The 14642-nt window shown below is 46.5% G+C and overlaps 1 protein-coding gene across 2 annotated transcripts in view; it reads right to left on the minus strand.

The window, feature by feature from the left end:
- Positions 1-14642, minus strand: part of SPOCK3 (SPARC (osteonectin), cwcv and kazal like domains proteoglycan 3) — a 489251-nt gene that overhangs the window by 202937 nt on the left and 271672 nt on the right. For both annotated transcript variants that reach the window (XM_044285920.1, XM_044285986.1), the window contains exon 4: positions 10057-10171. In XM_044285920.1, coding sequence (XP_044141855.1) covers positions 10057-10171 — 115 coding nt within the window. The remainder of the gene's footprint in view (positions 1-10056; positions 10172-14642) is intronic.

The raw sequence follows: 14642 nt of genomic DNA on the forward strand, positions 1-14642 counted from the left end.
GTGGTATTTTCTGTAGTTCTCTTCTCATCAGTTTAATCCCTGTTACGTCCCATATCAGGGATTGCCTTTTGTGAAAAAAAAAAATTTGGCCGGGTACCTTCGACTGCCTGCACAGTGACAGACCAAACTCTGATACACCAAACTGAATTGATTTTAGGAACCGGGAGATGGAAAAAGCAGCTTGGTCGGTCCTCTTACTCCCAAGTTGGGGCACTGCGCGTGCACAGAGCAATGTGCTGTGACACCCTATATGAGTGGTGTCTTAACTAGTACTATTCCTATTAGTTTAATCCCTGTTACGTCCCCTATCCGGGGACGTGTGCCGAATTGATTAACCATTGTCGAATTAACGAACCATTACGACATCCTGCAATAATTTAGTTCTGTACTTGCTTTGTATTGGAATTGATGGGGATTTTTTAAATTGTCTGCATTATTTCTAATAAACTATTAAGAGTCTTTATTATGATTTTTTTATTTTATGTATTAAAAACCCATACAACTTAAAAAAATAAATAAATACGTTTTTCTATTAAAAATTATCCAGCCGATCGCTTTTGGTCTGATCATAATGAAGCAATGGCCTTATCATATGGGGTGTGGCAACATTGCCAACACACTCATAGAGGTGATGATCGCTTCATTGTGATACGCAAGACCCTTCACCACAACAAGGAAACGATCACGAAGGGGAATTGACACTTGTATGTGCCTTTTTTTTGTTTTGTTTTTGCAGCCACAGTGCAGCAACAGAGGCCCAAAAAATTAGGCATGTACACATGCCTGAAAAATAATGTTATTGTTGCAGCTGCTGTTGTAGCAGCGGCCGGAAAAAATTATGTTTTCAAGGCAGAAAGGTGACTAAAAAATTGTGGCTTGAACCCTAGTTGGTGGCGGAGAATTCACGAAAGTCATCCGGTATGCAGAAATTAAATACAGCAGCGTGGGGACCATTTTGAGGCCAAGGCATGTCATCAGGCCTTTTGTTAGTCAAACGTATCCCCCACTGTCAGTCCCTTCGGGATCCATGCCTCATTCATCTTAATGAAGGTGAGGTAATCAACACTTTTTTGACCGAGGCGACTTCTTTTGTCAGTGACAATGCCTCCTGCTGCACTGAAGGTCCTTTCTGACAGGACACTTGAAGCAGGGCAGGCCCGAAGTTCTATCGCAAACTGGGATAGCTCAGGCCACAGGTCAAGCCTGCACATCCAGTAGTCAAGGGGTTCATCGCTCTTCAGAGTGTCGATATCTGCAGTTAAGGCGAGGTAGTCTGCTACCTGTCGGTCGAGTCGTTCTCTGAGGGTGGACCCCGAAGGGCTGTGGCGATGCGTAGGACTTAAAAAGCTTTGCATGTCCTCCATCAACACTTCTGTAAAGCATCCTGTCCTTGCCGCCGTGGTCGTGGTAGGAGGAGGATTACTTTCACCTCTTCCCCTGTTAGATTCCTGTTATGCTGTGACATCCCCCTTATAAGCTGTGTAAAGCTTTTTTTTTTTGTTTGGTTTTGAACTTCTGTATCCTTTATGACTGTCGGTAATTTGGTAACATTTCTGCGACTTTCTGCTTATACCGGGGGTCTAGTAGTGTGGCCACCCAGTACAGGTCGTTCTCCTTCATCCTTTTTATACGAGAGACCCTCAACAGACATGACAGCATGAAAGACCCCATTTGCACAAGGTTGGATGCCGAGCTACTCATTTCCCGTTCCTCGTCCTCACTGATGTCATTGACGGTCTGTTCTTCCCCCCAGCCACGTACAACACCACAGGTCCCAGATAGGTGACAACAACGAGCACCCTGGGATGCCTGCTGTGGTTGGTCTTCCTCCTCCTCAAAGCCACATTCCTCCTCTGACTCCTCTTCCTCATACTCCTCATGCAGCGTTGCCGTAGGTCCAGCAAGCGATGATGACAAGGCTGTTTCTGGTGGTGATGGTGACCACAACTTTTCCACTTCCTCTTCACGCTCATCTACAGCCTGATCCAGCATTCTTCGCAGGGCACGCTCCAGAAAGAAAACAAATGGGATGAGGTCACTGATGGTGCCTTCGGTGGAACTTACTAGGTTTGTCACCTCCTCAAAAGGACGCATGAGCCTACAGGCATTGCGCATGAGCGTCCAGTAATGTGGCAAAAAAAGCTCAGCTCCGCACAGGCTGTCCTAGCCCCCTGGTCATACAAATACTCGTTTACGGCTTTTTATTGTTGGAGCAGGCGGTTGAACATTAGGAGTGTTGAATTCCAACGCGTCAGGCTGTCGCAAATCAAGCGCCTCACTGGCATGTTGTTTCAGCGCTGAATGTCTGAAAAGTGCGCCATGGTCGTGTAGGAATGCCTGAAATGGCCACACACCTTCCTGGCCTGCCTGAGGACGTCCTGTAAGCTTTGGTACTTAGACATAAAGTGTTGTACGATGAGATTCAACATATGTGCCATGCACGGCACATGTGACAACTTGCCCAAATTCAATGCCGCCAACAAATTGCTTCCATTGTCACATACCACTTTGCCAATCTCCAGTTGGTGCCAGGTCAGCCACTAATCCACCTGTGTGTTCAGGGCTGACAGGAGTGCTGGTCCGGTGTGGCTCTCTGCTTTCAGGCAAGTCAACCCCAAGACAGCGTGACACTGTCGTTTCCGGGATGTGGAATAGCCCCTGGGGAGCTGGGGGGGATTCAGTTGATGTGCAGCCAGATGCCGCAGCAGAAGAGGACTCAGGCGAGGAGGTTATCGAAGAGGATGGAGTAGAGGAGGTGACAGTAGGCCTGCCTGCAAGTCGTGGCGGTGTCACCAACTCCGCTGCAGAGCAACGCATTCCATGCGTGGCAGCCGTCAGCAGGTTGACCCATGGCGCAGTGTAGGTGATATACCTGCTCTGACCGTGCTTTGCAGACCAGGTATCAGTGGACAGATGGACCCTTGCCCCAACACTGTATGCCAGAGATGCCATGACTTCCTTTTCAATCACTGAGTAGAGGTTTGGGATTGCCTTTTTTGAAAAAAAAGAAATTGTCTGGGTACCTTCCACTGTGGTGTCCCAATAGCGACAAATTTTTTGAAGGCCTCAGACTCCAGCAGCTAGTATGGTAAAAGCTGGCGGGCTAAGAGTTCCGTCAAGCCAGCTGTAAGACGCCGGGCAAGGGGGTGACTCTGTGACATTGGCTTCTTACGCTCAAACATTTCCTTTACAGACACCTGACTGTGGGCAGATGAGATAGAACTGCTGAAGGTGAGAGGCGGAGTGGTGGGTGGTTGAGAGGGGTCAAGGAGGACAGCAGTGGTTGACGTGGCTGAAGATGCTGGACCAGGAGGAGGATGGTGGCTTTGAGCTTGTGTGTTGCTTCTACTTGTCATCATGTGTTGATCCCATAGGCGTTTGTGATGTGCGATCATGTGCCTTTGCAAAGCAGTTGTACCTAGGTGGGTGTTGGATTTCCCACGACTCAGTTTCTTTTGGCACAGGTTGCAAATGGCATCGCTGTTGTCAGAGGCAGACACACAAAAAAAATGCCACACTGCTGAGCTTTGCAATGACGTCATTCTGGTGATGGCAACAGCATGCGTTGATTGGCGTGCTGTCTGGCTGACCCCGGGTGCCTATACATGCTGTCTGACTGTGCCACTAGCTCCTTGCGATGACCTCCCCCTGCTTCCAACTCGTCTCCTCCTTCTCTCTGTCTCCCCTTCTGAACTTTCCCCCTCTTTTTCTTCTCTTCGAGAAGGCACCCACGTAGCATCCACGGCCACATCATCATCATCAACCACTTCACTTGTATCTGACACCTCAGCATAGGAAGCAGCAGTGGGTACAGCATCATCATCATCATCACACTGTACGTCCATGTGTGTAATGCTGCCTGACTGAGACATATCCCTGTTATCTACATCCTCTGGCAATAATGGTTGCGCATCACTAATTTCATCCAACTGATGTGTAAATAACTCCTCTGAGGGATCAAGTGAAGCGGCTGTGGTGGCTGTGGTGGTAGTGGTGGTGGTGGCGGCGGGCGGGAGTGTGGTAACTTGAGAGCAGGTGACCAAAGCTGAGCTGGAGGAGGATGGTGCATCAAGGATCTTAGCGGAAGCTGTTGAAGATTGGGTGTCCTGTGTAAGCCAGTCAACTATTTTCTCAGAATTTTTTGGGTTCATGCTAAGTGGCCTCTGAACATTGGGCATTATTCCAGGGCTAGTGGAAATCACAGCACTACGACCACGACGGCCCCTGTGGGGTGCCCTGCCTCTGCCTGTCATTTTTTTTAGATAAGTGGTACTATGCGTGCAAGGTATTGTGCCACCCTATATAAGTGGTGGGCAGTGGGCACAGTACAGTCTGTGTGGGCCTGACACACACTGGCTTGCAACTGGGATTATATCACAGAAAAATAATACATTTAATTTTTTTTATCTGCAAGGTATTTGTGAGTGACACCCTGTAACGGTATGAGTGGTGGCCTAGCCAGTTGCCACAGTACAGTCTGTGGGCCAGACACACACTGGCTTGCAGCTGGGATTATATCACAGAAAAATAATACATTGAATTTTTTTTATCCGCAAGGTATTTGTGAGTGACACCCTGTAACGGTATGAGTGGTGGCCTAGCCAGTGGCCACAGTACAGTCTGTGGGCCAGACACACACTGGCTTGCAACTGGGATTATATCACAGAAAAATAATAAATAGATTTTTTTTTATCTGCAAGGTATTTGTGAGTGACACCCGGTAACGGTATGAGTGGTGGCCTAGTCAGTTGCCCCAGTACAGTCTGTGGGCCAGACACACACTGGCTTGCAACTGGGATTATATCACAGAAAAATAATAAATATAATTTTTTTATCTGCAAGGCATTGTGACACCCTGTATGAATGGTGTGCACACAGTACTGTCTCTGGGCCACACAGTCACTCACTGGCTTGCAACTGCGATTATTATCACAGATAAATAATATAAATTGACTTTTTTTATCTGCAAGGTATTGTCTGTGACACCCTGTATGAATGGTGTGCACACAGTACTGTCTGTGACTGAGCCTGCAGCCTCTCACACTGCAGCCAGGCAACTGCAATATATATATATATATATATATATATATAAATAAAAATAAAGCAGACTGATGTACCAGCCCTAAAAAGGGCTTTTTGGGGTGCTGTCAGGACGCTGTCCTTACAGCAGATGAGTCTGTGGACACAGAACACTGCCCTAGCTAACGCTTTCCCTATTAAATCAGCAGCAGCTACACTCTCCCTCCTCGCACTTAGAAAGCAGCTTCCGAATGAATCTAAAATGGATGCTGTCCGGGAGGTGGGAGGGTCTGGGAGGGAGGGTCTGCTGCTGATTGGCTGGAATGTGTCTGCTGACTGTGAGGTACAGGGTCAAAGTTTGCTCAATGATGATGTATAGGGGGAGGACCGAACATCACATATGTTCGCACGCTGCGGCGAACGCGAACAAGCCATGTTCGCCGTGAACTGTTCGCCGGCGAATAGTTTGCGACATCACTAATTATTAATTTTATGGGCTCTCTTGGAACATTATTACATTAAAGGAGTATACAGGGAGCTTTATTACTTTCTAGAGACAAAAGAGGTCTACTTAGATTTCTAATTTGTCTTCAGGGGCATTATCACTTTCTAGGGAATATAAAAAGATCATTATTAATATGTAGATGGCACATATGGGGCATGAAAGCTATGTAATGAGCATAACATTATTACTTTTTGAACACTACGAAGATCACTACTACACTGTGGCATGTGAAAGATTACATTTTTGTCGTGTGTTGTATTATAACTGTCTGGGGCACAACTCTGCATACACAAGTAATAGTTGTAAGAATTTGTCATGGTGGTCTGAGCAACATGAAAAAGACAGGAAAAGTGAATAACTCCAACCTGAGACATCAAATGTATGTCACTAAGTTAATATATGTTTATTAACTCTTCATGAAAATAATATAAAATATTATAAAATAATCCCCACAGAATGAGACATATACAAATGTCATATGAACCATTGCACTACCACATATAAATATTTCAATACATATACCGAGTGGGTAAACAAGGACAACCAAGATGTGTTGGTGTCCCCTAGCGGACTTTGGTACTGGGCCTACTAGGTCCATAGCGATTCGCTCAAACTATACCTCGATGATCGGGAGATGTACCGAGGGGCTGCGAAAAAGGTGCTGGGGGCTAGTTGCCTGGCAGGTCGGGCAAGACTTAAAGAACTCATCCACATCTTTAAACACACTGGGCCAGTAAAACCGGTCCTGTGTTTTCTGCATTCCCAGATGACCCCCGAGAACATGCTGGTGGGCTAACTCTAACACGAGTTTACGATAAGCCTGGGGCACCACCAACTGTTCAATGGATTCACCTTGCAGCTGATTTACCCAAAACAACATATCCTGATGAACCACAAAATGGGGGAACACCGACTCTGCCCCTAGTTGTTGTGGTTCACCATCTATTATTAGTACATTTCCCCAGGCTCGGGATAAGGTTGGATCCCGGTGTTGTGCAGTACCAAAATTATCCCCGGAGACATTGAGGCCCCAGCGGCAATTCCTTCATGTCTCCCACAATTACACTTAGCGGGGAATGAGACATATACAAATGTCATATGAACCATTGCACTACCACATATAAATATTTAAATACATATAAGAATTATAATACAGATTACGGTCTATAAAGATACTATATGTTTTAGCATATATCAGTATTTCTAACATTTGATATTATATATCACATGAGAGAATCTGTGCGTTTTGCACATGCGTGAGAAAAATTGGCATGTTTGCTACCCAGACCCGAACCCGGACTTCTTCACAGAAAAACATGGTTATAAGGGAAAATAATAGCATTCTTAATACAGAATGCTAAGTAAATTAGGGATGGAGGGGTTAAAAAAATAAATAAATAAATAATAAACTCACCTCATCCACTTGTTCGCAAAGCCCGGCTCATCATCTTTCTTCTTTCTCTTCACATGGTCCATCACATGCTCCATCACCATGGTGATGGACCATGTGATGAGCACAGTGACATCACCAAAGGTCCTTTTCCTCCCGGGTCCTCAAAGAAGAAGAAAGAAGACGAGCCGGGCTTTGCAAACAAGTGGATGAGGTGAGTTTAATTTGTTTAAATTTTTTAACCCCTCCATCCCTAATTTACTTAGCATTCTGTATTAAGAATGCTATTATTTTCCCTTATAACTGTGTTAGAAGGGAAAATAATAAAGATCAGGTCACCATCCTGATTGTCACCTAGCAACCATGCGTGTAAATCGTACCGCATCCGCACTTGCTTGAAAAATGCACAATATAGAGCATGCTGCAATTTTCATGCAACTCACAAGTGATGCATGAAAAATCACCACTCATGTGCACAGCCCCATTGGAGTTAATGGGTTCGGATTCAGTGCTGGTGCAATGTGTTCACCTCACCCATTGCACCCGCACGGAATTCTCGCCCGTGTTAAAGGGGCCTAAAGATCAGTGTAATTATGATCAGTACATCAAAAAGCCATACAAATCATTAACAATATAGTACCAACCAAAGTAATGCCACAGTGACTATCCCTAGCATATCAATAAAGTGCAAATATAATCCCCACTTCAAAGAACCATTGTGTACAGAAAATAAGTGATACAGTACACACCAAAGTGGTGGCAGAGTAGTAGCTCCGACATATATTTTGCCAAAATTCTTCCAAGGGTCTCTTATCTTTATAGACATTATATACTCCCCTGGCTATAACTCCTAGCTCTTGTAAGAGCTGTTCCTGCTCTCTGTATTTAGGAGAGGTTCACTCACTGGAGCCTTGTCGTAGGTCCAGGGTGGGTAGGAGACAGTGAGACCTCAACCAAGCTTCGGCGGTTCGTGGGGTATGCAGTGCTTACGGTGTCAAGTGGAGTGCTTGGAGTCCTTGGGAAGCACTAGGAGCATCCATCGATGGAGGTACCCGGTCGGGGTGCCAGGAAATCCATTACATTGTGTTTTTTGCCCCTCTGGGCTGTACCCTCTAGTTACACCTATGAACCCATTTTAACATTGTTAAAACTTTCACTTTATAATAAAAGAATAACTGCTGGCATACTTAGCCAGATAAAGTACAGTGCAGTCACTGAAGCCTATAGTATACTAATTAATTTCTATGAAATTGATTAAATTAATATGGATAAAATTTATTTTGATACAGGCTTGAATGCACCAGGGATGACATATCCTATACTGCAATAAAAGAAGAAATTAAAAAGATAATTTGTGCAATTGAGTTTTTAAATGCTAAAAAGAAATACTGTACTGTGTACTTTTTTAACGTCTTATCTGAGGTCTGGTGGGATCTGATTTGAGGCTAATGGGTTCTGATCTGAGGCTGATAGGGGTCTGATCTGAGGCTGATTGAGTCTGTTCTGAGGCTGATGGAGGGTCTTATCTGAGGCTGAGGGGGGTCTGATCTGAGGTTGATGGAGGTTGGGGGTCTGATCTGAGGCTGATGGAGGTTGAGGGTCTGCTTTTGGGGTCTGAGCTGAGGTCTAATGAAGAATGGCGTCTGATCTGAGGTCTGATGAAAAATATTTCTGTTGATGCGTGTTATAGTCCGGTGCATCTTCTAGTCTGAAAAATGTTACTTGGTTTTATCAGAGAAACACTCATCACAATGACTGCATTTTCACATTGTGGGTTTCCACAAATAAAGCCTCTGATTCATAAAAAAGGAAGAAAAATGTTTCTTTAGTATTGTCTTTAAAAAATACCACCCTATTTCAACAACAAGAATTATTACATATTCAAATCATTAGATTTTGTTAATTAGTCTTTACACTTTCTTTGATTTGTGCTGGAGTGGGAAGTTATCAAGCATTGCTACCGGCTCATCCTGCTTTGGACGAACCCGATTTGTTCAAATACATAACTCATATTCAACATAATCCCCATCTACATATGAGCATTAGAATGTATTGCCTCTGATGAGTTTCTTTCAATATGGGTGATGAAAACGTGAGACTTCATTAGCACAAGAATGAATGTATGTTGGTGTCACATGTACATAGCTTTTCTCCTCTAAAAGTAATGGGTCTATGGGACAATACTTTTTACAAGTCTATGTCTATGGGACAATATTATATACAAATACATCCATTGGATCAAGCTATAATTTTCATCCTGCCAGATAAGTCCTTTGTCTCTGTATGCTTCCAAGTGTAATCAGACAAAACAATGGCTGATCTTAGGGAGACCAGCTACACAAAACACTGTGGTGTCTCATTTAAGAGTCTCGACACAGCAATCCAAAGTGCAAAGCTCCCTGGGAAACAGTAATATGCAAAATAGTTGTGGAGCCCCAGTTATGGGTCTTCAACACAGTGATAGTCAGATATCCCTCAAAGGAAGGAAAACCAAGCAAAGGGGTGTCCCCATTACAGAGATCACCAAATCCACCATATTAAGTGGCCCCTATGTCAAGATTCCGCTCTTTTACAAGCTTTAAGGATGTGACGGGGAAGACCTAAGCCAGTTATCCATCCACAGACAGCTGTTTCGGGGTGCTGCCCCTCATCAGTGTGGAGTAGGATTATGGCTAACCGGGAGCAATGCCTTGGAGACTACTCAAACAAAACAATGGCTGATCATAGGGAGACCAGCTACAGAAAACCCTGTGGTGCCTCATTTAAGAGTGTCGACACAGCAATCCAAAGTGCAAAGCTCCCTGAAAACAGTAATATGCAAAATAGTTGTGGAGCCCCAGTTATGGGTCTTCCACACAGTGATAGCCAGATATCCCTGGCTATCACTGTGTTGAAGACCCATAACTGGGGCTCCACTACTATTTTGCATATTAAGTGAAATCAGAGAAATGTATAGATGCAACAAAGGCCCCATTCACAAGGACTCACGCTAATGTACATTTTTTGTTTCAATTTTCATTAACATAGCTACACAAAAAGAAAAGCTTAGTGTAATAGGTTTAGACCGACATTATACCCTTTTCTCCAACATTATTATTACTGTATGTTGCACAACATTTAGTTGCACAATGTAGACACATACCTATGTGTAAGATGTCTCTGACTGACACATATCGCAGTCTCCTGATCCCGGGCAATGCAAACTTTATGGCGATTACATTTCATTTTCAAACAAGGGTCTTTTGCTGGATCAAGGGCTGAAAAGAAACAAGCAAACTATTAAAAACGCCAAGTAAAACAGTGCAGCTAAAATATTGATTCCCTGAATTAACCATTAATTTTCAGATGTTCATCTGTAGGAATGGAAACCAAAACTCAATGTGAGACGAGTCATTCATGAACCAATAATTGACCTGAATATTTCTGGGATTATTCCTGGCATAGCGCCTGTTTTTAGTTTATGTGCATATAAACAAATCTGTTAGGATTTAGGGGTCAATTAGAGGTCATTATATTAATGGGCTATAACTTTTTTTTTTTTGCCATATAGCGAAATGTTACTGAAACGTCTAACCATAGGCTGACAACCAATGAAAAACAGACTAGAATTACGTCCATTGATTTAAGCCATAAACCTTGAAGCTGTGATATTTGTGTGGTACAAACATAAACTGATATTCATTGAAAAAAATGGAGCAATGTTTAACAGGGTAAATTCTTACTATACAGCTATTCTGCTTGCACATTATGAAACCCATTAATTTATCAACCAGAAAATTGGAATTTTCAGACAGACAGTCAGGCAAATCATGAAAGTTCTCCCCAAAGATCAGTGGTCTTTATATGCAACAGTTTTGCAATCCACAGGTAAAATGTCAAAAGTGGTTTGAAAGATTGCTGCACTGGCCAGTGTGAAAGGCCTTTATATTCCAAAAAGATTGACACATCTCTATAACAGCTGAGCTCTTAAATTATAATAGAAATGGTAGTATTTTTCTAATTCAGATTATTGTACAGACTCCACTTATCAGAATACAATCACTTCAGAAAGCTATGTGCAGAGATTGAGCTGGCAAATAATCAATGGCAGACCAAGTGCTAGGCAGGTCCAGGGCAGTAAAGCTGGTACTCCTGTCAGGAGCCTGGACAAGTTGTAAAAATACAAAGTGGCCCATTACCCACAACACTGTGCTGCTTACATGTATTGTCTAGTGATGACTTAAGTCTATGAAGCTGGGACCTATGCTTTTTCTTTGCCATTACAATTCTAACAACAGGATGAGGAGACTGTCATGGTCTTACCTTCTCACTGTTCTCCTTCGTTTGACATGTGCTGGCGGCCATCTTGGTTTCTGGGTTTCTTGTAGCCTCCCACCCTGCGGCTCCTCCTTCCCACTGGGAGGAGCTGGATGCCTAGCTCATATATATAGAAGGTCTGTGGCTTCAGTTCCTTGCTTGGTCCTCCTGTGTGCACATGCTTCAAAGACTGCTGCTGCTTCTGGTTCCTGATCCTGGCCTCGTCTGACTACCCCGTTGGTTCCCGATCCTGGCTTCGTCTGACTACCCCGTTGGTTCCTGATCCTGGCTACGTCTGACTACCCTCCTGGTTCCTGACCTCCGTCTACGCAAGACCCTGCTTCGGTTTAGCCATCCGTTTGGACTTTAGCTACGGCTTGATTTTCAATAAAGCCTTCTTATTCCACCTATCTCTGTTGTACGTCTGGTTCATGGTTCCATGACATTAGGACCAAGCCATGAATTCTGACGGTACAGGGCCATCCTCGCTACCTACGCTGGTTGCCAGACTTGATCAGCAGGATCACCTGTTGGGTCGGTTCGCTGTGGCGTTACAAACCCTGCTTGAACGCACGGCTCATTTAGCTTCCGTTGCCGATGGGTCGGTTGTCGCTCCTGGGCCCGCTCCTACTGCCGCTCCGGTTGTTGCGCCAGAGTCTACCCCGACACCTGTTGCTGCACCTGCGGTGTTTCAGGGTATGACCGGTTCTGCCCCCCTTCCACAGCGCTTTGGGGGAGAGCCTACTCAGTGCCGAGGTTTCCTTAACCAGGTGGCCATTTATTTCGAGTTGCTGCCACATGCCTTTCCTACTGAGAGATCAAAGGTGGGCTTCTTGATCTCGCTGCTCTCGGACAAGGCCTTGGCCTGGGCCAGCCCTTTATGGGAGAACAACAATCCGGTGGTTGCCGAGTTTTCCGGTTTTGTTGCTTCTCTTCGGAAGGTATTCGATGTGCCGGCTCGTGCTGCCTCTGCTGCGAAGCTCCTTATGTCCATCAGACAGGGTTCACGATCCGTAGCTGAATACGCCATTGAGTTTCGTACCCTGGCAGCAGAGGTGGGCTGGAATAATGAGGCTCTGGTCGCTGCTTTCTCTCATGGTCTCTCGGATGCCTTGAAGGATGAGATTGCAGCCAAGGACCTACCAGTGGAGCTCGAGTCCCTTATTTCTTTCCTGATTTTGATTGACACCAGACTCAGGGAGAGACCTTCCTTTAAGGAGAGCCTGCGGAGGCCTTCTAACAGATTGGCGCCTACGTTTGCTGTCCCACCCGTGCCTCCCTCTCCTCCCACGCCTCCTGGGGATGACTGGTCTGGGGGTCAACCCATGCAGCTGGGGGTTGCTCGCCTGTCCGAGGGGGAGAGGGTACTCCGGAGACGCGAGGGCCGATGCATGTACTGTGGTCTCGGTGGGCATTTTCGGTTGGCATGCCCGAACCGTCCGGGAAACGCTCGCACCTGAGATCCTGTCGGGGGCAGATCTTGGGTGGAGTCTCCTCGTCCCCGGTTTCCCGTGTTGACAAACCACTGATTACTGTTGTCCTCTCCTGGGTCGGGGGCTCGGTGACGACCCAGGCGTTGGTGGACTCTGGTGCTGGTGGCTTGTTCATTGATAGTGTGTTCGCCGCCGCCAATTCCATTCCTCTGCAGCCTCGAGGTTCCCCACTGGCTCTTGAGGCGATAGACGGCAGACCCCTTCTGCCGCCACACGTGACTCAGGAGACCCTTCCAGTGGGGATGGCCATTGGTGCCGTTCACAGAGAGTCGGTCTGTCTCCAGGTTATTTCGTCTCCACACTACTCGGTGGTCTTGGGGTACCCCTGGCTCCAGAAGCATAATCCGACTTTCGATTGGAGATCGGCCGAGATCCTCTCGTGGTCACCGCAGTGTGGGGCTAGTTGCATCCATGGACCGGTCATTATGAATCCTTGGTTATGCCCTTTGGGTTGTGCAATGCGCCCGCAGTCTTCCAGGAATTCATCAACGATGTTTTCCGTGACCTGTTGCAGCAGTGTGTGGTGGTCTATTTGGATGACATCTTGGTATATTCTGCATCCATGGAGGCCCACATTCTGGATGTCAGACGAGTGTTGCAACGCTTACGAGAGAACAAGCTGTTCGGTAAGCTTGAGAAATGCGAATTTCACCGATCCCAGGTAACCTTCTTAGGTTACATCATTTCCGCTGAGGGGTTCTCCATGGATCCTGAGAAGGTTTCGGCTGTCTTACAGTGGCCCCAGCCCAGTGGGCTTCGTGCCCTGCAGCGCTTTTTGGGCTTCGCCAATTATTATCGGAAGTTCATCAGGGACTTTTCCATGCTAGCCAAGCCTCTCACGGATCTGACCAGGAAGGGCAGTAATCCTCAGGTCTGGCCGCTCGAGGCCATCCGAGCTTTTGAGGCTCTAAAGTCCGCCTTTGTGTCGGCTCCGATTCTGTCGCATCCCAACCCTGGGTTGCCTTTTGTCCTCGAGGTGGACGCGTCTGAGACGGGAGTAGGCGCCCTCCTGTCTCAGCGTAGAACACCAGAGGGTCCTCTGCTTCCTTGTGGGTTTTACTCCCGGAAACTGTCTTCCGCGGAGTGCAACTATCAGATTGGTGACATGGAGTTATTGGCCATCGTGCAGGCCCTTAAAGAATGGAGGCACTTGCTCGAGGGCTCGGTGGTTCCGGTTCTCATCCTGACGGACCACAAGAATCTGACCTACCTCTCTGAGGCCAAGAGATTGACACCACGTCAGGCCAGATGGGCTCTGTTCTTGTCACGTTTTAATTACGTGGTCTCCTACCTACCCGGCTCCAAGAACATCAGAGCGGATGCCTTATCACGGCAGTACTCCGAGCTGTCCGGGGAGGAGTCGATTCCGACTACGGTCATACCCCCGAATCAGATCCTGGCTGCTATTCGCACCAGCCTGACCTCTCCTCTGGGTGAGCAGATTTTGGCGGCTCAATCTGGTGCTCCCTCTGGGAGACCCAACGGCAGATGTTTTGTGCCTGAGGAGTTGCGCACTCGGTTGTTGCGAACCTACCATAACTCCAAGGCCGCGGGGCACCCTGGAAAGAATCAGCTGTCCTGGGCGGTTTCACGTCTGTTCTGGTGGCCTTCTCTACGTTCCGACATCGCCGCATATGTAGCGGCATGCTCCGTTTGTGCCCAGAGTAAGTCCCCTCGGCACCTTCCGTTGGGCCTTTTGCAACCCATAGCCACCGGGGAGCGTCCATGGTCACACCTGGGGATGGATTTCATTGTGGACCTTCCTGCATCCCGAGGCCATACGGTCATTCTCATGATTGTGGATCGGTTTTCCAAAATGTGCCAATGTGTTCCTCTCAAGAAGTTACCCTCTGCACAAGAGTTGGCCTCGATTTTTGCCAGGGAGGTCTTCCGGTTGCACGGTTTGCCCAAGGAGATTGTGTCGGATCGGGGGAGTCAG

This window comes from Bufo gargarizans, chromosome 1, assembly GCF_014858855.1.
Source record: "Bufo gargarizans isolate SCDJY-AF-19 chromosome 1, ASM1485885v1, whole genome shotgun sequence".
Taxonomy (NCBI): Eukaryota; Metazoa; Chordata; class Amphibia; order Anura; family Bufonidae; genus Bufo; species Bufo gargarizans.